This window comes from Podarcis raffonei, chromosome 17 (assembly GCF_027172205.1).
Source record: "Podarcis raffonei isolate rPodRaf1 chromosome 17, rPodRaf1.pri, whole genome shotgun sequence".
In the NCBI taxonomy this organism is placed as follows: Eukaryota; Metazoa; Chordata; class Lepidosauria; order Squamata; family Lacertidae; genus Podarcis; species Podarcis raffonei.
The window spans coordinates 39,820,002-39,847,458 of NC_070618.1; the positions used below are offsets into that span (position 1 = coordinate 39,820,002).

Genomic DNA, 27,457 nt, shown 5'->3' on the forward strand with positions numbered 1-27,457 from the left:
TTTGTAACAGTACACAAGTTTATTCCAGGAAACTAGCAGGCGAAGCCTGGGTCCTACGTGGCTCAGAGGTGCATGCAAACTTGGGGTTGTGTAGAAGTTGTGCCTCCCCTTTCCTACCAAGTAGGACTGGGATAGTGCCCCCAAATATGTGGCACTATTGCACACAACTCCTGGGAAAAGGTAAGGCTAGATCTCCCTCTGCAGCAACTCTCTTATCATCATCTGCTCTGCAACAGTTGATGTCCCACCTCTATAGTTGTGAGCGTCTTCAAAGCTACCTGTGCCCATTTCTCTGCCTAGCCAGCATCAACCACTTTCAGGGCAGTAATGAAGATTAAAGACATTCAGCAGCAGATCCACATACACACCACTGCCTGCTTAGTGCTCAGGCAGACACACATAAACAAATTGCTTCACTTCATATTTTTAGCAAATGCACCAACATTTGGGGATGGAAGAAAGCTCTCCTGCACTTAGGACAAAAGCTGCCAAGAATGTAGACTGGCCAAACCAGCAATGACTCAAGGATACAGCTGTGGAGAGAAGGAATTCAAAATGTGGACAAAAACAGTAATTTAATACCGACTGGACTAGCAAGGCTGGAAAAGCATGAATGACCAAGGAGGCAGTGGATGAGGACCAGGCTTCAGTTCAGCACAGAGATGCTGGCTCCATAAGTGTTACCAGCCAAATGCTTAACTAGACAGGCTCTTGCTCTGGGCCAGAACCAAAGAGGGCTCAAGACCTCTCCGCTCCAACTGGGAAACAGCACCAGAAGGCTCAGAAATGAAGGCTGGCGTGGCTCTGGGTGAATGGTACTCAGTGGGTTGGAGCCATCAGAAGCAGTGGGTTCCCCTCACCAGAGCTGAGTCTCACGGATTTCTGAGATAGTTTGGCTGGCTTTTTGCAATGCCTATAAGAGAAGAAAAGACCTTGCTGAGTGATTAATAGATGTTCCAATGCCATCTTTCAACCCAAACGGGCTGGGCTTTCAAGGTAGTGGTGCCAGAGCATGGACACTAGTCTGACTCTGAAGGCAAGGGGACTTGCCGCAGGGTTTCATTTGTGAAGAGTCAGTTCTCCTGGATATAGGCTTTTAGAAGTTTTCAAAAGTCAGAGAAGCAGTGCAGTTCTTTCAGTATTTGGGAAACCTAAAAGTAAGAAACTGCTGTTGAGCCAGAGAGAACTTTCCCCACCTCCTGTCAGTAGCTCCTAAAGTCTGTCCAAGGAGCCTTGCCCTCCTCCCCTCACCTTGAGCATATTGGCAGCCTCATTGCGCTGCTGAGCCATGTCCTTGGACTCTGTCAGCAACGTGTCGAGGAGCTGTGGCTTGTACAACTGGCCCACGAGTTCACTCTGAAGGTGGTCTTTGACGTAGTTCACCAGGAAGTGCATCACTGTTTTGGGGACACTACAGGGGGAAATAAGATATATTTTCTTATAAAGCTTGTGAGATCTTGCAGACATCTGAGGCTTACCTTGCTAGGCCACAATTCCCTTCTTGCCCCAACCTTACCTCCCCTGCTGGCCCTACAGGGCTAGGTAGATCCATCACCTCTTTAGGTGACACCCTGGACCAACAGCTGGTACTTACCCAATTACATCATTTCTTTTTCAAAAAGTATTGAGCTGTGAACTGGTTGCAATAGTCACTTCTGTAGAAGTCGGAATATTTTAGTAATTCTGAGTAACGAAGAGGATGGGAATCTTTAATTTACCCACATACACAAAGGTCATGAAGAAATCCAAATCTACAGTGCACATATGAAGGACACACACACCTTGTGCTATCACCCAGTACTTTGCATGCTCCTTTCTCAATTCCTAAGGAATCCTCCCCCTCCCCCAAGTAGGAAACATTCACTTTGTACAAAAGAATCCCAAACACAGATGCTCTCACAACTGGACACATCTGGCCCATATGTGCCCATGCTAAATCCCTTGCCAACTTGAAGTTACCTGTCTTGTATGCTTTTGCGCACAATGAGGAAATAGGACTTGATAAGACGGCGGATGACCTCGCAGTCTCGCTGTTCACGTTGGCTCAGTTTGCGTGTAGCAGGCATGGGCTAGGGAAAGTCAGGGAAGACTACTGTGAGAGGAAATTGCCAGAGGTGGTCGTGATAGCAGAGCTGGTGGAACAGTTTCTACGCACTTGGCCAAGATCAGTGAGACAAGATACAGCATATTGCGTGGGGTGGGCAGAGAACAGGTAATCTGTATAGGCAACTCCCAAATTATGTGAGGGTTACATTACAGGCCTCCCTGCATGTAACCAAAACTGTGTATATTGGGAACACCCTGGAGGAGCAGTGGGGGCAGCTGAGCTGCTCAACAAGCCCCACAGTCCCTCCAGTTCGCAAGAGCTTGGGGGGGGGCAGCGGGGCTTGCTTAGCTGACATGCGGGTAAGCAGCTGCTGTGCTACCCCACACATCAGCTGTTAGGCCAGATGACCTCAACAAGGCCCCACTGGACCCTCCCCAGAACCCAAAGAGGATGTCCTCAAGCCAGTAATGTCCTCTTTTCAATTAATGTTCTTGCCTCTAGGTCACCAACCCACCTCTCCACCTCACCAACCCTGTACTTCCAGGTTCCCGCACAGCTGACCGTGTCTAGCAGGTTGACTGCATGGGACCGACTAGGGCTGGAATAGACTGAGGTCTGTGAGGACCCCTTGGGTCTGTCATCTGCACTAGGTTCTTCCGCTTTTTCACTTTTCCATCGCCGGGCACCATCTGGAACAGATTCAGTCTGAGAAGGGAATAAATGTGAGAGTGGGCTGTGGGGTTATTCTTAGGGCAGGCATCAAGGCAGTAGAAAGGGTGGTAGTGGTTGGGTCATACCTTAGAACTGCTCACTGAGGCAGAAACGAGAGCTGTGTCAATGAAGTCTGGGTGCTTGGTGTTAATGTAGGCCAGTTCAATTGCAACCAGATTGTGCACCTAGGAGAAAAGGCATTGGCTGTTGGAACATTTGGCCCCAAATGTGGAACAGGAAGCAGCTTCCACTCCTCCATTCTCTGAAGAAACAACCATCATTACCATCTCATTTGTGATGGGCAGCCTCCTGCGAAGGACTCCCGTCACCACCTCCACAATCGCCTCGTGCAACTTAGGGAAACGCAACAGCTCCTGAGAAAGGGATGAGGAGGAATTGAGAGAAGCATTTGGACATTATTTATTTTTTAAAGACCTACCTTTTGGCTCTACAATTTGTTTGCCAATGAAGCTTACAAAGACACCAACTGAAATACCATTGTACTGCTAATACACACAAAAGATACATTTTAAAAAAAACAAGCACAGCACAGGATATAATAAGGAAAAATCTTTATAAAAAGCATTTTCCATAAGTAGTCAAACTTTGTTCGCTCCCCAGCCATTGGAATTCAGACTATAAGCTTATGGAAGGCAGGAACCTGACTTTTGTTTATTTTGCACCATCAGCTTATGCGAAGCAACATGAACCAACAACAACTTGTAGGAAAAGTTTCAAAAAACTGCATTACTTATTTGCATCATTGTATGCTGAAAGAATGATTTTATGGCAAAACCATCAAGAATATGGGAAGAAAGACAATGCTATGAGGCCACCTTCTCACTTATTTCAGTATTTCCAGCATAATCCAGAATCATAGAGCCGGAAGGGACCCAAGGGTCATCTAGTCCAACCCCCTGCAATGCAGAAATCACAGCTAAAGCATCCATGACAGACGGCCATCCACCAAGGAAGGAGAGTCCACAACCTCCCAAATGAGGCTGTTCCACTGTCAAACAGCTATTGCTGTCACAAAGTTCTTCCGTATGTTTAGCCGGAATCTCCTTTCTAGTAACTTGAAGCCAGTGGTTCTAGTCCTACCTTCCAGAGCAGGAAAAAACCAGCTTGTTCCCTCTTCCATGTGACAGCCCTTAAGGTATTTGAAGATGGCTATCATATTTCCTCTCAGTCTCCTCTTTTCCAGGCTAAACATACCCAGCTCCTTCAACTGTTCCTCATAAGGCTTGGTTTCCAGACCCTTTATCATCTTGGTTGCCATCCAAGAAGATTGTCAACATCCTCCTTAAATTGTGGTGCCCAGAATTGGACACAGAATTCCAGGTGTGGTCTGACCAAGGCAGAATAGAGTAGTACTATTACTTCCCTTGATATTGACACTATACTGCCTGGAATTGGTTAGAGCATGGTGCTGATAATGTCAAGGTTGCAGGTTTGAGCCCCAAATGGGACAACTGCATATTCCCACATTGCAGAGTGTTGTACTAGATGACCCTAAGGGTCCCTTCCAGATCCACAGTTCTATCATTCTATGATGCGTTCTAGAATAGTATTAGCTTTTTTTACTGCTGCATCACACTGTTGACTCATGTTAGTTTGTGGTCCACCAAGACCCATAGATCCTTTCACATGTACTTCTGGCAAGCCAAGTGTACCCCATCTTATATTTGTGTAGCTGGTTCTTCCTGTGTAAGTGAAGAACCTTACATTTGTCCCTGTTGAAATTCATTGTTAGCTTGGGCTGAGTTCTCCAATCTGTTAAGGTCATCTTAAATTCTTACTCTGTTTTCTACAGAATTAGCTACCTCTCCCAGTTTGGTGTCATCTGCAGATTTGATAAGCGTCCCCTCAATTCCTTCGCTCAAGTCATTAAAAAAGATATTGAACAACGATGGGCCCAGGACAGAACCCTGTGGCACCCCACTCGTCTTTTCCCCCCAGGATGAAGAGGAACCATTAATGAGTACTCTTTGGGTTCGGTCTGCCAACCAGCTACAAATCCACCAGTTACCTCATTCACTTCACATTCTACCAGCTTGCTTGCAAGAATATCATGGGGGAAGTTTGTAAAAAGTCATACTGAAATCAATATACACTATGTCCATAACATTCCTCTGATCGACCAAGCTTACTCCATCAAAAAAGAAAAGAAAAGAAAAAAAAGAGGTTTGTCTGACTGTGAAATGACTTATTTTTTGAAAAATCCATGCTGGGTCTTAGTAATCACAGCATCTTTTTCTAAGTGCTCACAGACCAAATGTTGAATTATCTATTCTAGGACCTGTCCTGGTATTGATGTCAAGCTCGCCAGTTGGTAGTTACCTGGGTCTTCTTTTCTTCCCTTTTGAAGATGGGGACAACATGTACCCACCTCCAGTCTGCAGGGACCTCACCTGTTCTCCAAAAATCTCTGAGATTATATCCGCAAGCTCCTTTAGAACCCTTGGATGCAGCTCATCAGGCCCTGGAGATTCAAATTCATTTAAAAGAGCTAGGTGTTCACTTACTACCTCTTTTCCTATCTTGGACCATAGCCCTCCCCTTACATTATTTATTCTCTTAACACCAGGTTAGGCATCACTTTCCTTCTGGGTGAAGACAGAGGCAAAGTAGGTGTCGAATAGTTAGTTCTGCCTTCGCTTTGTCACCTAATAGCATTACTCCATCTTCGTTACTCCATGTAGAGGACCTTCCACTTGCTTGTTCTTCCTCTGCTTCGGACATAGCTAAAGAAACCTTTATTATTTTTTAACCTCTCTTGCAAGCCTGAGTTCATCAGAGCTTTAGCCAGCCTGACTTTCACCCTGCAACTGTTGATTACTCATGTATACTTCTCCTTTGTGATTCCCCTTTCTTCCATTTCCTATGCATGGCCTTCTTAACTCTCAGCTCATCTCTCCATTTAGAAACTCACATGCAACTTGGACTCCCTTCTCTTTGTGTATTTCTGGCCAAGGAATCTCACTCAATTGTTCCTTCAGTTTTTTGAAATTGGTTTTCTTAAAGTCCAGAGTGCATGTCCGACTACACCTAGCTTTCCTTTCCTCTGTATCGTGAAACCCAGAAGGACATGATCCATTCCTCCCAAGTTGATTGATATGCACCCAGTTTGAGCATTTACAAAGAATGAAAATGCTAAAGGTCTCTAAACCCCACAAAATATTGTTAAGACCTGGAATGTAACCAAGTGAGAGCCACTTACCAGTCACATGTCTGAAAATGTGTGTTCAAAGCAGGACTTGCTGCATTACTCTGGGTAAACTTCTCAACAAATCATTAGAAGATTTACTTATACTGTACCTTTGAACCAAAGTTGTCACTCCAAAGTTGCTCATGATTACAATCCACACACAAAGTGATAATATATTAGGGATGGTGGAGGTGTTTACTTTTACAGCCGCGGCCCAGAATACCTCAAGGAGCGTCTCCACCCCCATGGTTCTGCCCAGACACTGAGGCCCAGCTTCGAGGGTCTTCTGGCGGTTCCCTCACTGCAAGAAGCGAAGTTACAGGGAACCAGGCAGAGGGCCTTCTTGGTTGTGGCGCCCGCCCTGTGGAACGCCCTCCCATCGGATGTCAAAGAAATAAACAACTACTGTATCTGATGTTTAGAAGACATCTGAAGGCAACCCTGTTTAGGGAAGTTTTTAATGACTGATGTTTTCATGTATTTTTAGTATTTTGCTGGAAGTTGTCCAGCGTGGCTGGGAAAACCCAGCCAGATGCGCAGGGTATTAATAAATAATAATAATAATAATAATAATAATAATAATAATAATAATAATAATAATAATAATATTTTTTTGGGGGGGGTATTATTCTCCTTGTGAGGTAAGACTCAAAGTGATTTTGAGATAGTCATGTACCCATAGAGATTTCAATGTATGAGAGGCTTTCCCCCCTGCCTCTTCTTAAGATGTTATTAGTGGCGCCTTCTTAATGCACTTCATTGTACAGTGGTACCTCTGGTTGCAGATGGGATCTGTTCCGGAGCTCCGGTCGGATCCCGAGGTTTCTACAACCAGAGGGACCACTTCTGCGCATGCATGTGATGCAGTAGAATGCTTCTGCACATGCATGCATGGCAAAACCCGGAAAAATACTTCTGGGTTTGCCACGTACGTATCCCTAAGGATACGTAACCGGAGGTGAACGTAAGTAGAGGTACCATTGTATTTGTCTACAATTGACCAGTTGAAATAAGGTCACCAGGGCCTTTCTAAAAGCCTACAAAGAGCAGGCTACGAAGGCCTCTCCGGGAAGGCAACTCCTGAAGGCTGCTTAGGCATTGGGCACTACCACCCAGGCAGCAACCTACAAAAAAGCAATGATTGCCATAGCAACTGGCCTGGCTCTGGCAAGCACCTCTTCCCTCCTCTTCAGCTCAGTCAGCAGGGTAATAAAAGACAAAGCAGGAATCCTAAGGTGTGGAGGTAGAGGAAGGGAATTGGGGCAAGTTGCTCAAAAGGGGCATCTGGGAGTGGGCTCAGCCAATGCTCTTTCTGAACTGAAGCTCAGCAGGGCTTCCAGAGTAAGGAAGGGTGTGGAGAAAGGAGATGCAGGCTGCAATTTTCTCTTTCTTTGCAATACATACAAACCATTCCAGTTACAGAATGGGATTGAGCAAAATATTTCCAATTCTAGCAAGAGCAATGTAGGGGAAGGCTCTGTCTCTTCTGTTTGAACTGCAGCAATTTAAAGCTGTAGAGCAAGATTTAGCCAACAGGGCAGCTCATGAGCTCCTCCACTATTACACAGTAGGACATCTTGACAGGTGGTGGGGCTGCTACCTGTCTATCACCTGATATCATCAGGACACCAGGTGACCCAACTTCGAAGTTGATCCCAGTGGGGCTTTCTGCAAGCGCCAGTCATGACTGCGTGCCAAGCAGCAATGGGGAGTGCACTTTAGAGTTCTCAGTTGTTCCTTTGCAGTTGTAATTACCTGCCTCACACATGATGTCCACACATGAGGTGTGGGGCAGGTGGCTGTGGTTTAGGGGAAGACAGCCTCTGGAAAATTAGGACCTGCTGGCTAGAAATTTCTCAGTGCTGCTTTAGAAGGCCAAAAGTATTTGGAAATGAGCATAGTTCTTTGTGAGATCATCGAGCTCTTTGGAAATGCAAAGGTCACTTACAGTTGGCAGGAGAGCCTTTGTGAAGCAAATGTTTTACACAGACGCCCCATGGAGTTAATGGTGTTTACTTTCATGTAATGCATGCACAGGCCCTGTTTTAATCTGTAGAATCACAAATGCCTGCAATAAACCTCTGATGGTTCAAAAGGCAAAACAAATGGAGTTCTGAAACCCTTCTAACCACCCATGCTATTGGGAATGGCCCTCGTGCCAGGAAAGCCATACCTGTGTGTTGTAGGTGGAGCAGTGCTGGATGATGCGCTGCAGCTCCTCATGCACCAGCTCCACACAGCGAAGGCTTGGCTCCTCCAGGCGCTTGATCTGACGCTTCACAAGTAGCTCAAAGGAGACTTCTGGGACAAAGAGGGCTGGACGGGGTCCCTGCAGGGTGGAGAAACCCCATCAGTATAAGCTGCTACCCAGGTTGGACAGGAAGCTGACCAGCTAAGGCATGAGAGGCCAGAAGGGGCCATGATTTGAGCCCACCAATGCCCAGTTATGGGTTGCCACAGGCAGCATCTCCCAAAAAGTCATATTCAGCTGAAGGGTATTTCTGCCTTAGAAGGGCTCTGCTAGTTCTACTGGCATTTATATTTTCCAAAGGAATTGTAATCACTGGCTTCTTTGTCCCAGCATGCCTTGCTGCAACCAGAAACCATTTTTTGCACCAAGAACCCAAGAACTTTTACTCAGAAACGACTCTCACTGCATTCAAACGGGGTCAGCCCAAAAAAAATTTGCAGAAGAATCGCAGCTCAGTTCTGCAAAAACTCCCCTTCATTTCATTTTTAGACATTACAAATAGCAGACGGGACTTCCAGCATCCACAGCAACATTGGTCTCTCTTCCTCCCTCTTCTTAAAGTACTTAACATCCAGCCTGAAGAGAGCTCTGGTCAACTTAAAAGGTTACACATTGCTTCAAGATTTTTGGTTGGGACTAATAAAGCTGGTTTTACTTTATCATCATCATCATCATCATCATCATCACCACCACCATCTCTCCCTTCGCCCTAATGTCCCAGGGTGTGTTATAACAATTTAAAATACAACACTGAAAACAGTTTAAAAGCTTAACAGTTACAAAAAAAGAATGCAATCACAAAAGGGTGGGTCCTGAAAATATACAGCTCAGGTGTCAAATGCCAGGGCAAAGAGCTCCATCTCCAGCATTTGCCAGCAGCTGTAGAATGAAGATGCCAGATGCTCCTCTGTGGGGTAGGGAGTTCCACAACTTAGGGGCTGCCACAGAGAAGGCCCTCTCCCAGGCCACAAACACACAAGCTGTTAACTACCAACTGCTCCACCAATCTTTTTTTTTGGGGGGGGCAATTGTTTTTATTGGTTTTCCAAATTATTACAAACCGTTACCAAATTGATTCAATTTAATACTATGTCCAAAGCCAGTTTCCCGCTCTCCTTACAAGATATGTCTAAGATAGACCCCCATTGCTGCGTTCTCAATCTCTAGTTGATATCACTCCGTAGCTGCCGATAATATTTTCCATCAGCTGCCCCTTTACAACCCTGCAAAAGGCAAATAGATCAAATAAACCTTAGTATATATATTCAATAATGGCATGAGTGGTATTTCAGTAAGTTCTTATTTCCAGATTTCGGTGTGGTTTTTCAGCTTGGATCTTCTCTCATCCTTGTTCAAATCAGTTCTTTCCCTGCTTAGCTGATTAATTGCAGCTCCTCTGGCTCTGCTCACACTACTCAAGGTCAAACGTTTTCTTTGCACAGATAACAGAGTCAAACTGCAGCATGAAGTAGCTCTTGAGGAGAAAAACGTTCTGGAAGCAGCCTGGCCATTGATTTCCAATACAGTGGTACCTTGGTTTACAAACTTAATCTGTTCCAGAAGTCTGTTCTTAAACCGAAACCCTTCTTAAATCGAGGTGTGCTTTCCCTAATGAGGCCTCCCGCCACTGGTGCCCTTCCACCATCTGGTTTCCATTTGTAGACCAAGGTAAAGTTCACAAACCGGAACACTACTTCTGGTTTTGCGGAATTTGTAAACCAAATTGTTCGTAAATAAGACTGTTCTTAAACTGAGGTACCACTATATTGCGATGCCATATAAACATATCTTTTTCTGTACAGATGTACCTATTATGATATGTGCCACTATGTCAAGCTGCGTCCCATTTGATTCAGTCTCTTCGTTGCCTCCATACCTTCCTTCATAGCAAGGCCAGCTGTGAATTTTCTTAGTCTAAAGAGTTGTAAATCACAGTAGTTGCATTTCTTCCTCCCGCAACACTGAACACCGTCAAAAGATGGTCATCAATATCACCCAGCCACTCCTTGGTAGAAGAGGGGCAGGCACAGAGGCACCTGTCAGGGAGGAGTGGTGGAGACTCCCTTCCCAAGAAGCTTCCAGTCGGGGCAGATAGTAGCTGCTGGGGGAGGAGCCGGCACTCTGAGCTCAGCTTTGAGGGAGCACATTCCATGATCTCCATATACTTCTGTAAATTCTAACAAAAGGACTGAAAGAAGCTTTCCTGTGTGTCTGGTTTCACCCAGCAGAAGAAGAAGAAGAGTTTGGATTTGATATCCCGCCTTTCACTCCCTTTAAGGAGTCTCAAAGCGGCTAACATTCTCCTTTCCCTTCCTCCCCCACAACAAACACTCTGTGAGGTGAGTGGGGCTGAGAGACTTCAGAGAAGTGTGACTGGCCCAAGGTCACCCAGCAGCTGCAGGTGGAGGAGCGGAGACGCGAACCCGGTTCCCCAGATTACGAGACTACCGCTCTTAACCACTACACCACACTGGCTCGCAGTTAACCATGTGAGCTGTCCAGTGGCTTCCTCATGACAATACCTTTTCCAATACTTTATCCAATTCTCCTGTTTTCCTCCGCAAAGCAGTCTTTTATCAAACATCACATGCCTCTTTTTCTCATTATTCAGGAGAGGGCAGAGAGAGCCAGATGCAAAAATCGTAACAAAACATGAAGTCATCTCTCCTCCTTTTCTGTTCACAACTTCTGCAAAAACATCAAAATGCCATTCAAATACCTTTAAATGTTCCAATTTTTTAGGTGGCTGATTTAGTCTCAGCTTATTTGCATATCTTGCACAGAGAGTGCTTCATAGTTTGTCCAATTAGCCAGATTAGGGAGGAATCTTTCCAAAAATCATGTTGGTAGCGGAGGCTTGTTCTTTGGCAGCGGGATCATGCCCAGCACCACCCCCATTCTGCCTTCGGAAGGAGAAACAGGGTCAAACGGATGCTCCAGCAATCTTGACACTGAAGAGGGTCTGTAAGGAAGGAGGCGGTCTTTCAAGTACTGGGGGCCTAAGTTGTTCAACATTATAAGAACTAACATGAGCACTTGAACTGGGCCCAGAAATGAACTCTCAATCAGTGCAGCCATTTGCAGGACACGGCACTAGTCCTAGAATTGCCCATGGGCAGAAGCCAAAGGGGCTTGGCCTGTGAAATAAATAAATAGTGGAAGGGTGATGGATCACTCAAACATAAAAACCAGGCTTCGATTAGAAGAGGTGTGGCTTCCAGTAGGAGCCAGAAGTATACATTCAGGTTTACAAAGCCTTGTTTATTAGAATCATACAAGTCAGTAGAACATGAGACTCGGAATCTCAGGGTTGTGGGTTCAAGCTCCACTTTGGGCAAAAGATTCCTGCATTGCAGGAGATGACCCTCATAGTACCTTCCATCTCAACAATTATATGATTCTATAAGTGGGGAGTGTAAGAAAATGTTGCCATGTATCCATATAAGTGCTCTTGTTCAGGGTTCCAGGCATCTGCCCTCACCACCCACTTTTTAAAAAAAGTTTATATTTATGTCTGTGTCTCTTTATATATGCAAACCTCAGGAAAGTGGATAACCCCCCCCTTTGTTTCTCAGTGGCTCTATTTTGGCTGCAAAACCATCAACACTTATGACCCTAGTTAACAGGAGGAGCAGAAGGCCACCTTGACATGGGCAAAAGACTGGGGTTTTATAGGTATGCCGAAAGAAAGAGGAAATGCTCCAGTTATTACATTACTATAGATTTGGGGGGTAGGAGAAAGAGCATAGGGACGCGGGTGGCACTGTGGTCTAAACCACTGAGCCTTGGGCTTGCCGATCAGAAGGTTGGTGGTTTGAATCCCTGCGACGGGGTGAGCTCCCATTGCTCTGTCTCAGTTCCTGCCAACCTAGCAGTTCAAAAGCATGCCCAAAAGTGCAAGTAGATTAATAGGTACCGCTCCAGCGGGAAGGTAACTGGTGTTTCCGTGCACTGCTCTGGTGTCGGTGTTCCATTGCACCAGAAGTGGCTTAGTCATGCTGGCCACATGACCCAGAAAAACTGCGGAGCAGACAAACGCCGGCTCCCTCGGCCTGTAAAGCAAGATGAGCATCGCAACCCCAGAGTCGTTTGCGACTGGACTTAACTGTCAGGGGTCCCTTTACCTTTACCTTTAGAAAGAGCATAGGTTCTTGCACCAATAGGTCAAAGTATCATTACAGCATTGTCTGGAGAGGATACGTATCATTACAGCAAGGAGTTACTCTGCAATTTGGACAGGCGGTTACTACAGCAACTTCTGGGAAGACAGGTTGTCATGGCACTATCAAGTACGGAAGAGGGGTTGCTCTGCAAATGAATGACTACAAGAAAAAGAGGGATTTTCTACAAGTCTGGATCCCTTAGCTGAAGCACAAAGAAGAGAGTAGATGCTGTAGAAGTAAGAATGGCATGGACATATTGCAACAAGATTGCTAGACTAAAAGGGTTGAATTAAAAAAAACAACCCATAACTGTTGCTTTATTCTGGGATTCCAGCTCTGTATCAGAAGTGCCAAATTGAGACACGCACCTCATCATTTACCTCTGGAATATCAGGAACATCTACCACAGGATGATGCAGCCTCCACCCACTCAGCATACTTAGACAACACATTTGGGCTGGCTCAAGACTGCCCCCACCCAAAATCGAACTAGCAAGAGAGCCTGGGGGTCTCTTTGCCTTCCCCTCTACACACGAATGGGGAGTCATCCCAAATCACAGACATGTAGCATGCACATAGCGCTTTAGGTGAAGTGTTCCTGTGCCTCACTCCTCCTCAGAAGGCTGCAGTCTGGGCCGATATCATCATCCCTTTCTTAGAGACTGCCAGAGGGCGTGTGTGTAGCGAGGCTGAGAGAGTGGCTTGCCTCAGGCCACCTGCCAAGTTAACGGCAGAGGTGAGATTTGAATCGAACTCAAGAACATAAGAAGAGCCCAGGTGTATCCCAGTAAAGGCCCATCTTTTCCAGCACCCTGTTCTGTGACCAACCAGATTCCTGTGCTGGGAGCCCCACAAGCAGAGTATGAGAATGACTGCCCTCTCCCGACCCCCAGTTTGTCGTTGGGCCACTATGCAATGCAAGCTCTCTTAGGCAACGTGCCTCCCAATTTATTTTGGGAGTTCTAGATGGCATAGGATGATGGGAGAGGGAGAACAAGCTGAAAGCAGAGGCCAATGGGTGAATGGCCTCAGAGGCATCCCAGCTCCACAATGGTGGCTTACGGTGGCATTTCGGATGGCTGTCAAGATATCCAGCATTGTAAGTCCAGCCAGAGGATCAATGGACTCCAGGGTGCGACCAAACGTCTCATGGAAAATGTAGCACATCCGGGCCCCTCCGCACCTGACAGGGAGGGAGAGTAGGTCAGCTTCAGAGTGCACAATCCCCCTTATTGATCCACATTGTGAGGCTCCTCCCCAGTCCCAGCCCTGCCAAGAGAGGTCACTCACAACTCAGATGTCTCAATGTTGCGTGCCGTGCCCTCAATTGTGTTGCAGTACTCGGTGGCAAATTTGGTGATGATCTGAAGCAAGGTGGCGTTCTTGTCCTCAATGGGCTGCCCATAGCTCTGTAGCACAGACTGGTACTGAGCTGTCAGCACATTCACCCGGGTCTTTAATTCAGGCAGGCAGTCGCGAATATGGTGCATCAGCAGCCTTGGAGGCAGGGAGGAGAAGGAAATAAAGCAGCATTCTCAGTAGTTGCTGACACGGATGACCAGTCTCGCCTAGACTTTCAAGGTTTCTAGTCCTCAAGGTTGTAGAAACTGACTTTCTGAAGCACCAGATGCATCAACAAAAGGTTCCAGTGTTCAGAGCATGGAGCCTTCTGTACGCAAAACAGATAAGCCAGATACCTGCACCAGATCCTGGCCAGCCCCTTCCTGCTCACTCAGTCCCTCCCAACATCCAGCTCCTTTATTCACCAATAACCGCTGTGCCTTGGCACCCCCTCACCTATTGAGAGTCTTAGCCAGGTGACGTGTGCCATTTCGGTTGGCAAGCGATGGGTACTTCTTCTGCAAGAAGCCCTGCTCATCTTGGAGGGACTCACTGATGCTCTTGTTGCTGTTGATATCATGTTGACTCCTAGTAGAGGAAGCAGGGAGATCATAGCAACCAACTAACCTACACAAGTTGGAGTGATGTCTTGCAGCTAGCGTCTATTCCCCCAACCATGCCACCCAAGACAATAGATAATACATCCTTCAAGAACGTCCTGCCCTACTGGAAGTGGGGTTCTGCCATCAGAGACTCCAAATCTGAGCCAGATCCCATATTCACTGTTATCCAGCACTACTGACCTGTTGACCACCCCAATGATGCCCAGCTTGACAGGAATAACCCGACCCATTAGCACATCCATGGCATCTGTCCCAGCATCCATCAGGTCCAGCTTGGTGATCACAGCCAGTGTCCTTCGCCCTGCACAGGATCAGCACAGGATGAAAGCTTGCTCCTTCCTTTATTCCCTCTGCCCCACCCTAGTCTGCACATTCCTTGCTCCATCCCCCTCCTTTCTCTCACATTCCATCACATGCATCCTCTCAGTTTCCATCACTATTGGTCTGCCCCAGTTCTCTCACCCCATTCCAACATGTGCAGCAACTTAGCTCCATCATCCTGTTGCTCTTCATGGGGACCAAGCACTGACCTCCTGACCACCAACACATGCTCCTATTAAACTGAGGCACACGACAACACATGCCATACCGTCAGGGTCAACATCACGTGCCAGCTTTAGTGCCTCTGACGTGGCCATGTCTGTATTGGCAGCTGTCACAGCCAGGATCAAGCAGTTTGGGTTGGAGATGTAGGACAGGATCATGTCCCGTACTTGAACCTCAATATCGTCGGGCTGATCCCCAACGGGCACCTGCAGTATACAAAGGAAAGACTAGAAATTGCTACAAGACTAAGGAAGACACCCACAAAAGGTCACACTCCAGGTTCTCTTTCCAGCTTGGTATCATAATGCAACAAGCACTGGAGTGAAGTTTACACAGTTGCCTCCAACTGTGTTTCCACCCTGAGAGAGGAAAAGCCAGATCAAAGATTTCTTACTGGAAGAAAGGAAGCCAAGCCTCATAGGAAGAAAGAAATCAGAGAAAGAAGGCCTGGGCTCACCTACCCATGGCCCCATGAAGCTAGCCCATTACATTCACAATTACCGTATTTTTCGCTCGATAACACGCACCTGACCATAACACGCACATAGTTTTTAGAGGAGGAAAACAAGGGAAAAAAATTCTGAATGAAACAGTGGATGTATCATTTTTGTGCTTCATGCTGCGGCCACAGACATGTGATTTGACGGTGAGTTTGGGGTAGCCCAATGCAAAGATCCTGAGGATCCATGTGGATCCATGCTTTGTAACCACGTTTTTGCACCATTGCAACCCCAGGCAACAGTGGGTGCGTGATTTTTTTGGTGCAGGCTGTAGCCATGGACATGCTATGTGATCTGATGGTGAAGTTGGGGTGACCCAATGCAAAGATCCTGAGGATCCATGTGGATCCATGCTTTGTAACCACGTTTTTGCACCATTGCAGCCCCAGGCAACAGTGGGTGCGTGATTTTTTTGGTGCAGGCTGTAGCCATGGACATGCTATGTGATCTGATGGTGAAGTTGGGGTGACCCAATGCAAAGATACTGAGGATCCATGTGGATCCATGCTTTGTAACCACGTTTTTGCACCATTGCAACCCCAGGCAACAGTGGGTGCGTGATTTTTTTGGTGCAGGCTGTAGCCATGGACATGCTATGTGATCTGATGGTGAATTTGGGGTGACCCAATGCAAAGATCCTGAGGATCCATGTGGATCCGTGCTTTGTAACCATGTTTTTGCACCATTGCAGCCCTGTTTTTGCATCAGATCATTGCTATGTGATCTGATGGTGAATTTGGGGTGACTCAATGCAAAGATCCTGAGGATCCATGTGGATCCGTGATTGGAACCACGTTTTAAGTAGGGAGGGAAGGAAAAACATAGAAGCGACAAGGAGCACCGAGAGGGGTGTGCAGAGAAGCAGCTGGCTAAGAATGCAGGAGAGGGGTTTTACCGGAGGGAGGAAAGGAAGGCAAAAGTCCCCCCCCCCACAAGCCAGCCAGCTCTCTCTCTCTCTCTCTCTCTCCCCCCCCAACCTGCATGTTGCCTTCGAGTCCCAGACGCACGGAGAGGAATTAGAAGGACGGATGCTCTGCTTTCCCCTCTGCTTGCCTGGAGGGGAGGGGTTTTCTCTGCTCTTTGTTCCGTTTGAGCAAACACAGTAAGGAAACAGAAGCGGGTGGGCAGTAAGACCCTGAGGCAGAATGCAGGAAAGCAGCAGCTTCCTCTTTTCAAGGCTTCCCTTCTCTGGACGATTTGATATTTGCCTGATTTTTGCCTTCACTCGCGCTTGTCAGCTCCAGGGACCACACATTCGCTCAATAACACGCACAGACATTTCCCCTTACTTTTTAGGAGAAAAAATCTGCGTGTAATAGAGGGAAAAATACGGTACATACACATATGATGATACAGAGGCAACATAAAGCTGAATGTAGTTGGGCATGTACTCTTGACTTTAAGAAAGCCAATTTAAAAAGCTTAAGGAGCCACTGGATGAGAACCCATGGTCAAATATACTCAAAGAGAAGGGAGTCCAAGGTGGATGAGAGTTTCTTAAATGTGTGACGGGGGAAATGGCCGAAATGACGGGCAGAATCCGGGACCAGGAAGAAGAGTTGGTGGAAGAAGATTGGAAGAAATTTAAGGCTTATTTACAAAAATATAGCAAAATTGAGGAAGTTTAGGAGTCTGGAAAGAAACTATGTGACTTTTGTATAAATACTATAAAGGACTTAAGTTAAATATTGTAGGAAATGAGGGAAAGTAAAAGTATACTAGGTTAAGATAACTTATTGGTTAACAATTTGGGAAAGATGGAAAGAATTTGTTGAAATAATTAATTGAAGCAGAATACAAAAAAGGGAGGCGAGAGGAGGTCAAAGAAACAAGCTAATGAAGTTAAGTTAATAAGGTTTGTTCTATTTTCTTGTTTTTTCTTCTCTGTTGTTTGATTGTTTTTCTTTTTCTTGATTTTTGTTGTTGTTACTTCTTTTTTCTGTTTTGTTGTATTTTTAAACTTTAATAAATATTATTTTTTTTTAAAAAAGAGAGTTTCTTAAATGTGAAATATTGAAGGTCCAAATGCAAACAATTGCAACAAGAAAGATGGTCCAACATGCCAGACAAATCTCATTTCACATTTTCATAAGCATTACAAGCTTGGTGGATCAAGGAATGCTGTGGACTTAGTGTAGGGTTGCCATATTTCAAAAAGTAAAAACCAGGACACACCAAAAGAGCTTTTTTTAGACAAACCCCCAAAGTTGTTGAGCCCCAAAAACATGATTTTTGATAGACTTGTCTAAGATCCAGGACAAAGCATGACATTTCGGAAATTCTCCCCAGACGTCAATTCCACCTTTGAAATCCCAGTAATGTCCAGGAAAATCCAGACGTATTGCAGCCCTAACTTAGTGTGTCTTGATTTCAGTAAGGCTTTTGACAAAGACCCCCGTTATATTCTTCCACAGAAGCTGGTGAAATGTAGACTGCATGAGATAACCATTAGGTAGATTTGTAGCTGGTTGACTGACCAAACCCAAAGAGTGCTCATGAATAGTCAGTTCCTGGAAAACATGGACAACTGCGGTGCTGCCACAGCATTCTGTCCTGGGCTCGTTGTTTAAATGACTTGAGATAAAAGAATTGAGGGGTCGGTGTCCTCCCACGATAGGGTGTTTAATCTCCACTCCTGCTGATAAGTAGTTGGTAGGTTCAGTTGAGCTGGAGCTAATTAAGGCTTCTCCGAGACTTTCCAAGACTTTCTCTAAGACTTTTAACTCAAGCCCTTAACTCAAGCTTTGTGAATATAATAGCTGCCAAATGACAGAGATAAAATACTGCGGCTGATAAAAGCTAATAAAAGACTGATAAAAATAATAAAAACCACATCAACTGATGTGGAGCTCAAGTCGATGCTACCACTAATGACGCCATCTTGGAGCTCATGTGAGGGGGATGCTAATCAAATTTGTAGATGACATGAAACTGAGAGGGGTAGCTAATGCCACGGAAGACAGAATTGGGATTTGAGATGAGCTTAACAGGTTGGAGAATTAGGCCCAAACTAACACAATGAATTTCACAACTGTCATGTTCTGCACCAAGACAGAAAGAACCAGCTGCACAAATATAAGATTGCGGGGGGGGGGGCACCTAGCTTGCCAGTGGTACATGTGAAAAGGATCTAGGAGTCAAAGTAGACCATACATGAGTCAACAGAGTGATGCAGTAGCAAGAAAAGTGAATGCTATTCTGGGCTGCATTAACAGAAGTATAATGTCCAGCTCAAGGGAAGTCATAGTCTTGCTCTATTCTGCCTTGGTCAGATCACACCTGGAGTCCTGTATCCAGTTCTGGACCCCACAGTTTAAGGATATTGACAAGCGGGAACTAGCGTCGAGGAGGGCAACCAAGATGATCAAGGGCCTGGAAACCAAGCCTTATGAAGTACGGTTGAGGGAATTGGGTATGTTTGGTAAAGGGAGACTGAGAGGAGATATGATAGTCATTTTCCAATATCTAAAGGGTCATCACAAGTAAGATGGAGCAAGCTTGCTTTCTCCTGCTGTGGAGGGTAGGACTCGAACCAATGGATTCAAGTTACAAGAGAAAATATTCCGACTAAACATCAGCAGTGGCGTAGCGTGGGGGGTGCCAGGGGTGCCGGCCGCACCGGGCGCAACATCTGGGGGGGCGCGAGTCCAGAGGGAAGGGACAAGTTCCTTCCTCCGCCGGGCTCCCCGTCGCCACCGCCAGCCTTGCGCCCTAGCGAGCGCGCCGCCCCCCGCCGCCGCTGCGGCTGTGCTCCACTCACTGCTCGCAGGAGGAGCAGCCGCTGCAGCAGCGCCGACGCCGCCACCGACGCCTGGCCGGGCGCGGGCAGCCTCCGCACCCCGATGCCGACGCCGACGCCATCCCCTCGGCCCAGCCACAGGTGGCGGCTGCTTCTGCCGACTGGGAGGGAGGAGAGCTCCGAGGGGCCTCGACGCGCCCTGCGCTCCCCAAAACCCTCCGAGAGGAAGCCGGCGGGCGGGCGAGGGTCTCCCGGCGGAAGGGGGCGCCGCTGGCTCCGGCTCTCAGCGCAAGTCTCAGCCGCGGGGCGGGGGGGGGGGGCGAGGACGGAGCTCGGCTGGAAGCCCCCGGACCCGGCCGGGAGGAGGAGAGGCGCTCGCCAAGCCCGGATCTGGAGCGCCTCGGAGCGCGGGCTCCACCTACAGCCCAAGGAGAGGAGGGGGCGGGGAGGCGCCCGAGGGGAGGGGGCTTCGGCTGCCTCGGCCCGGGGGCTCCGCAAATAATAAATTTAATAAATTCCTGCTGAGCCTTTGGGGGGGGTCCTTGGCTCCTTCGCTCGCCCCCAGCCCCAGTGGCATAGCGTGGGGGGGTGCAGGGGGGCCGGCCGCACCGGCCACAACATCTGGGGGGGGCGCTCGCACTCGAGTGCTAAAATCCACGGGTTAGGGGGCGCAAATTACTTGCCTTGCCCCGGGTGCTGACAACCCACGCTACGCCACTGAACATCAGGAAGAACTTTCTGACAGTAAGAGCTGTTCAACAGTGGATTCTATGAAGTTAAGTGTGTGCACCAACTGTAGCCTTCATTTTCACCTATTTCCTTGCATTGGTCTTCTGCTTACCCCTTCTCTCCTGCTCTTGATCCCCTCTCACTTGTAAATAAACCTCCTGCATTTCAACTGAGTTACTTTCAAGTGCAGCATGTATTTCTTTCCCAGATGTGGAGCGTTCACAGCTCACTGTGCCAATTGCCGGCTGCTCCCCTTTCCCCAACCACCTTAATTTTCTGTGTTTTGCACTGAAGTGGCAGCTTGTACAGGGAGCGGAAAGGCCCTCTGTGCAGGCTGCCACTACTGCGCAAAACACAGAAAACGAAGGTTGTTGGGGAAGCCAGCATCACCTCTTTTCCCTTTCCTGATCTGTTTATTGTTTTGAACTGTATACCATATGCAACAACAGCAATGCAGTTTCTGCAGGATTCTTTGCTATAAGAAATAGGGATGACTCTTCCGTGTGTGTACAACAATTCTCAGGATGCAATTGTCTAAGTCGTGTCAGGTGTCAAAATGCCTCAGGCCTGCCCTCACTCTTCTCCCCTCCCACTCTCAGCTGTTTGTCAGTCAACTGGGAGCAAGTGGCTGGGCAGAGGGTTGCAAGGGAAAGGAGTGGCTGATGTAAAGGGGAAGCACCCTATCAAAATTTCTCCCTGCAGATGCGACCGCCTCATCAAGTCTGCACACTTGATTCTAAGGCTAGAAATGCCATACTCATTGCCAATTGCAATTTCCACTGTTAGCTTTGCTGAGAAGTGGCCAGCACCTCCTTGCTTTCTCTGGAAGCCAATTGCCCACTTTCTCCAACGCTTCTCACCTTGGTGATTCCTGGAAGGTCAACTAGTGTCAAGTTGAGTACATGTGGGGAGTAGATCTTCAAGTACAGGGGCTCTGGGCTGATTCCCTGCATGCATTAAAAAAAAATCAGTTAAAGAAAGATCATATGGCAGCTCAAAGAACAGGGTTTTCACCAGAGTGGGGAGGAGCTCAGAAATGCCAGTACCTTATTGGTCCCAGTGGTCCGCTCCGTCTCGATTTCAATCTCCTGCCGAATCTCGCTGAAGTCAGTGAAAGTCTGGGGGGAAAGACAGGGACCAAGAGAGCTGGCTGTTGCCAGTCTCAACCCGGTAAGCTTCCAACAAAAAGAACAAGGCCAAATCCAAAAGATAGAATCTGGAACATTGGTAAAAAGGAAATTTGGCTACAAATTTCGGAGTGAAAAAAGGGAATCCATTCCGGAACTAGTTAAAACTAGTGGGAGAAACCTGACTGAGGAGGGCAAAGGAAAATAAGAAAGAGCCTGCTACGAATGTATAAAATAGGGGGGAGGGCAGAAAACGGAGACAGAGAGTACTAAATAATACTAGACAACAGCAATGAAACTGGAGCTTAAATATCATTAATTCCAAGTAAAAGGCTGAAAGAGAAGACACCCCCATCCCCCTATAATAATGTGGAAAATCCAACAATAAGAGTAACAAATATTTAAAAGTATGGGAGAAAGGAAAGATAACTGCTAGAATGTAACAACCTTCTCCCCTCCTATGCACCTTTCTGTTTTTTATGTTTAAGAGGACACACAGAACTCAGAAGACAGACTTGTGTCAAGGAGGAAATATAACAGTATTTTTTTTAAAGAGAAGAGAAGAGAAGGCCTAATATTTATTTGATACCCTGTGTTTTCAGGGACAAGACAACCCCCTATCTCCCCTCTCCATTCATCTATAAAGGGGGAAAGGTAGACATTTAAATTACAGAATTACAGAATCTGGAAAATACTTGCGTGCAAGCAGGAAAACGGGGGGAAAGGGAGGACAGTAAATAGAATTAGCAAATAATTTACAAACTGGACTTTAACAAGAACAACAATATCCTAATAAGCGGTGGTTTTATTCATGTTGGAGTGCCCCCAAACTTCACCTCATGAGAAAGTTAGGAGTAAAAATCTACAACAACTTAGACTGCTGCACTCAAAGACAAGGGATAGTATCCATAGCAACAGAACTGTAATAAAGGAATAAATTAACAAAAATCAAAGATGACTGGTGACTAACACCAGGGGATAATGAAGCTATGGTAGACTTAATAGAAAGAAGGAAAAGGCAAGTGAGATGACAACACAGAAAAAACACCCACCCCAGGACAAGCGAAAAGAGGGTCCGTGCAGGAAGGAGAAGTTAACATCACAGAAATCCAAATAATTTATGAGAAAAGATAAAAAAGACTTTGGAGAACTAGCAGAACATCAACAAAAGGACGTAGACGAAGGAGAGAAGATAGGTACAGATGGAGACGAGCAATAAATTATTTACGACTATATTAGCAAATAGGCTTTCAAAAGTGTTGAACGAGTTGATCCAGGATCAAGCAGGATTTCTACCAGAGAGGCAATTGAAAAATAACGTAAGGAACATTAGAAATATAATAGAATATTTGGAGGTACATAACGAAAAACAGGCTTCCCTGATCTTCCTTAGCACAGAAAAGCATTTGACAATATCTCCTAGGCATTTATGAAAGAAGTGTTTAAAAAGAATGGAAGGTGACACCTTCTTAAGAGGCATTATATAATGAACAATGGGCAAAGATTATAATAAACAATATCATCTCAGAGAAATGCAACATCAAAAAAGGACCAAGACAAGGGTGTCCATTCTCTCCGTTATTCTTTATCCTTACCTTTGAAATTTTATTGTAAAATATTAGCAATAAAGTCAAAACCTTGGTTTTCGAAGGCACTGGCTGCCAAACATTTCGGAAGCTGAACACTGAAAACCTGAAAGTGAACGCTTCCCGTTTCGAACGCACCTCAGAAGTCCAATGGCTTCTGAGGCGCGTTTCTCCATTTTCCCCATTGAACTTGCTAACAGCCCTTTGATCCTCGGTTTTCAAATGTTTCAGCAGTCAAATGGACCTCCAGAATGGATTACGTTCAAAAATTGAGGTTCCACTGTAATGATAAAATTAGGGGAATGGAAGTGGGCAAACAAAATGATAAAACAATAGCTTTTGTGGATGATATTGTCTCAACCCTGGAACAACCTCTGGGAAGTTATACTAGAATTATTAAAGGAGATAATTGAATTTGGAAAATAGGTGAGTTTTAAAACCAAAATGTTAGTTAAAAACATGGATAACCAAGCTAAAATGAAATTAGGGGAAATTATTGGCTGTAAAATAGATAAAAAAGTGAAGTATCAAAAAAGTGTGGGTATCAACAAACCATCTTAACAGCTATAAGAATAACTATATGAAAACTTGGGAAAAAATTTTAATAGAAGATTTAGATATATGGAGCAGAATAATTATCATCTTACTATCATGTGTTTCGCTGTAAAATACTACGCATTGATGATATGGTAAAACAGAAAAGCAAATAAACAAATATAAAAAACAAAGGAAGTGAGAATGGAGAGGAAGAAGAAAAAGAAGAAATGGGCTTTTTGCTCAATACATCACTGAGCAGAAAATCACAACATTCGGAAAATAGCCCTTCTTAAGATAATTTCTAGAATTCTTTATTGTGGTTTATTATTTACAAAACACATACTCTGGAAGAGAAAGCATAGCAAATAAAAAAAATTAAGGTTTTGTTTTTTAAAAAAATGGGATGCAATATATAGAAGAGTCATTCAAGAACTGCATGCAAAAAGGGAAGTCAATACTAACAAACAAGATTTTAAACTAGGTCAGAAATGGAAAGATCCTGCCATTCCTTACTGCTTCAAACTTAGACAAAAAATACATATCGTGTCTGTGTGTGTTAAATTCTCCCATCCATAAAGAGGTTGACTAGCTGCAAGCTCAATCTCTAGCTTAACAGCCTCCAGTCCCTTCCCTTTTGAGGCACTGAAGTCCTGAACTCTTTGGACAAAAAACAGAGAAGGAAACACCAGATGAGTAAAGTTGACAGGCTGGTAGGCAAAGTAGGGAATAGCTGCCTCTTTCCCTCAACAGGGACATTACAGCTCCATTTAAAACATGAATGAGGAACCCATGTCCCTCCAGATGTTGCTGGACTCCAACTCCCATCAGTCCCAGTCCACATGGCCAGTGGTCAGGGATGAAGGGAGTTGCACTCCAATAAAGATCTACCTGGAGTGCCAGGAATTCCCCATCCCTGGTTTAAAATAAGGAGGAAACAAGGTGGTGGAGCAAGGCAAGTCTGTCTGAAGGGCTGCAACATCCTCTTTTCCTTCCCCACCCCACGTTTCATTCCAGGTGGAAGTTAATTTTCCTTGTGGCATGCTGCAAGAGGAACTGCTCTTCCTCCTTGAGAGTTGTCCCAATTGCTGCATCTTGTCTGCACTTCATGGAATGGAGAGTCTTGTGTCATTCACTTGCAGAGCATGAGAGAAGAGGACCTGCCATTAGAAATCACCTGTCTCTTTTTCACAGCGATTGCCCCCATGCCTCAAACCCTGTTCCCCCGTGATTTGGGGGAGGGGAGAAACAATAGAGTTTGCCCCTGGGAGGAGAGTCCTCTGTTAGCCTGAAGCATTTGCACTTTTCTCACAAGGCAGCTGTCTGTCCTGTCTAGGGGACTGGACCTGCTCTGACCACCGCTGCAGCCCTTTACACCACTCATGCCGTACCTTGTGCTTGCAGTGCAGGAAGGTGGCCCACTCATCAGCCTGGACTCCTGAAAACAAAGAAAACCAGAAAAAATAATGTCAGGGAACCTCTTTGGTATCCATTCCTCTCATGGAAGGATGCCAACTGAAATAAAATATGGGGGGCGTATAAGCCCCACCCCACATAATCACAAGACAGAGAAAACACAGACCATTTGAATGGCAATGGCTATTAACGGGGGGGGGGGCTCAAATATTTTATTGGGGGTGCGAAGGGACCTCAGCCCCTAGGAGTTGGCTCCTATGCTCATGAGATGGAATACTACATTGCAAAAACGCTTCCCAACAGCCAGAGGCAGGCTGTTGTGCTGCTTTGTGAAACAGACCAGCCATTGCCTTCTAGAAGAAACAAATCCAAACCAACCCTAGTTCTTCTCCCAATTCCCATTCCAATGATCAATCTTGCAAATGGTTGTCTCAAACACAGGGTACTCATGCCCAGTTCCTCTTGCATCCATCTTCTCTCTCACTCAGGACATTCTGGCCTAAAACTCTCCACTTAGAAGCCTTGCCCCCGAACTCCCAGGTGTGGACTTGATGGCTGGGGCTACCCAGGGAGGGGATAGCAACCTGCTCTTTCTCAGTTATGTGCTTGGTTTAATTTCCACTATTTTTTTTTGCCATGGTCAACTCCTAATAGTCACAATGGAGTTGAGCTATGGCTCAAATTAAGCCTTTGTTTGGGTCTCTGTCAGAGACGACCCCCATCCCACACATCTTAGGCATCCTGCCTTTAGCAAAAGTCAACATCTCCAGCAGCTATCCCCAGAAAAGAGTCTATAAAGTGTAAGCAGTGACAAGCAATGCAGCATTGCCAGGAGCTGACCTTCTCAACCCTTTAGTGAAATCCCTAAGTTTCAATAGTTTTCAAGGAAAAAGAACTAGTTCTCCTCTAGACTGGAGGAAAATAACAGTTTGGATAACTTTCAGTAGGACTGGACCCACTAGCCACATGCACGATCCAACACTTCCCTCTCAGAACCAAAGCCAAGCCCCAGGCATCCCCTGCTGGGATGAGGACCCAAATCCCCAGCTCTTGTCTTACCGCTTTCTCCACTGGCTGTCCGCCTTCTTTCCTCTAGTGTTGGGACATGCACCAGTTGCAGGATGAGAGGCCGGCGTGTGACAATGCCAGAGCCACGAGGCAAGAAGTCCCGGCCTACAATGCTCTCCAGCACAGAGCTCTTCCCACTGCTCTGTGGAGACAGGCAGTGTTAGAAGCAGAGGATGCAAAGTAGTAATAAGATGCAATGTTGTCCTAAGAGGAAAGCAGTTTCACTCTAGGGAGTTCTAGCCTGTGTACTGGTTCAGAGAAAGAAGACTGTACTGCGTAACATAAAGCATTCCTGGTGTTCTTGAAAGCTACCACATACATCACCTCAAGGTACCGTATCCATCTTATATGAATAGAACAGGTGGAGGGGACACAGTTCCAACCAACATTTTCTTCAGCTCTTGCTCTTGTACCGAATGGCAGCTTGAACTACAGACATTAGCAGGTAAAAATGTTTGTTTCCATCCCTTGAAAACACCAGCCTACTAGTTTAAACAACAACTTATTCTGTGAAAGGAACAGGACAGACCACTTTTTAAGGTAAGATGGCAACCCTAATTAACACTTATCTTGGGACCCCTGAAAACAGTGCAGTTGTGGCAGGGTGAACATTTGAGAATCTTAGAAGAATTCTTCATCAAACAAAAGTTGCCAGAATTCTAAGAGAAGCCATGGCAATTAAACAAGGATAATAAAACCAGTATTAGCTTGTAGTATAGCTACCACTATAATGGGATGGCTTTTTATTTCAAAATCAAGAGATAATATAAAGAAAATTGAGATAGAGATCAACCGAGTTGCATCTATTACATCCCACAGAGGAGAGGACACTGCTTTCATGGCACCGCTGAAATGATAGGCTATTTTTAACTCTGTGCTTTTCTGTATCTATCCATCCCTCTCTCCCAGGATTGACAAGGCAAGCCTTACCATTGGAAACAGTGAGTTGGCAGTTTGGGAGGCATTAATAAATGATCAGTTTGTTATTCTTATCATTTTGTTACTGAGAGATGAAGGGGAGGAAATTGCCAAATAGATTTCTCCACCTTGGGCTGGCCCTAGCGGATCCACCTGTTTTAAGAAAGCCCCACAAGTGAGTTAAATGTGGAATGGTACCATTAGCAGATCCTTCCATTTTCATCAGACAGGCACTGATGCCTCTACAAAAATTCCTAGGGATTAATTTGCTGTCAGTAGAACTGGAGGCTTCCACGCTACACTGCGAAAGCCACTGCATCAGGAATGAAAACAGCCCTGCCAAAAATCCATATAAAGCAGTAGCTTGATTTCCAACACAGTCAACTGTGTTTCTAGCAAGTCCACTAGCTGGTCACACATGTAATACCCACCTGCCCCTTCCAGGGTTTGTCCAGTTCACCTGGTACTCAAAGACAGAACGCCTCAGAGCCTGGAAGTCGAGCTTGACTATCATGACAATGAGCCTTTACCATAGCCTTGTAACAGGGCTTATGAATTCCATGAAGCAATGCTTTCTTTTATCTGTTCCTACAGCCTATTGATTTCACTGGGGAAACCCAGCCAGATGGGTGGGGTATAACAAATTTGTTTGTTTATTTATTTATTTTTCTCCACACTTTTCATGCATACCCCTTTTCCCTGCCCCACCATTAGTGGCCGAGCAGCAGCAGGGTCAGGAGGCGGCTGGGCTGCGCGGGGAGCGGAGGCGGCAGCAGGCGGCTTCTCACCTGGGAACCAACTACCGCGATCTGGGGCAGCTGGATGACTTCGGCTCCCACCGTGTTGAAGATCTCTTGCAGCTTGTTGATGACGGGGATGAGAGTCTCCATGGCGACGGAGGCGCCGAGGGAAAGGGGATCCTCCCTGCGAAGAAAGGAAACGGGGAGCCG

The 27,457-nt window shown here is 46.0% G+C and overlaps 1 protein-coding gene across 2 annotated transcripts; it reads right to left on the reverse strand.

Moving 5' to 3' along the window:
• Positions 1-27,457, reverse strand: LOC128404909 (dynamin-1-like protein). Of its 2 annotated transcripts, XM_053370981.1 has the most exons (17): positions 27,296-27,456; positions 25,581-25,731; positions 24,497-24,543; positions 20,905-20,976; positions 20,719-20,805; positions 14,934-15,096; positions 14,525-14,645; positions 14,178-14,309; positions 13,671-13,877; positions 13,443-13,563; positions 8,140-8,295; positions 3,043-3,132; positions 2,845-2,943; positions 2,609-2,752; positions 1,960-2,069; positions 1,252-1,411; positions 1-913 (listed from the first exon to the last, which is right to left on the reverse strand). In XM_053370981.1, exons 1-17 carry the CDS (start codon positions 27,395-27,397, stop codon positions 857-859), a joined length of 2,019 nt encoding a protein of 672 aa, XP_053226956.1. In that variant the 5' UTR covers positions 27,398-27,456; the 3' UTR covers positions 1-856. The 2 variants fall into 2 exon arrangements, 1 of the variants encoding a protein (XP_053226956.1); XR_008328193.1 differs by lacking the exon at positions 1-913 and having other exon boundaries at positions 1,314-1,411; positions 2,562-2,752; positions 27,296-27,457.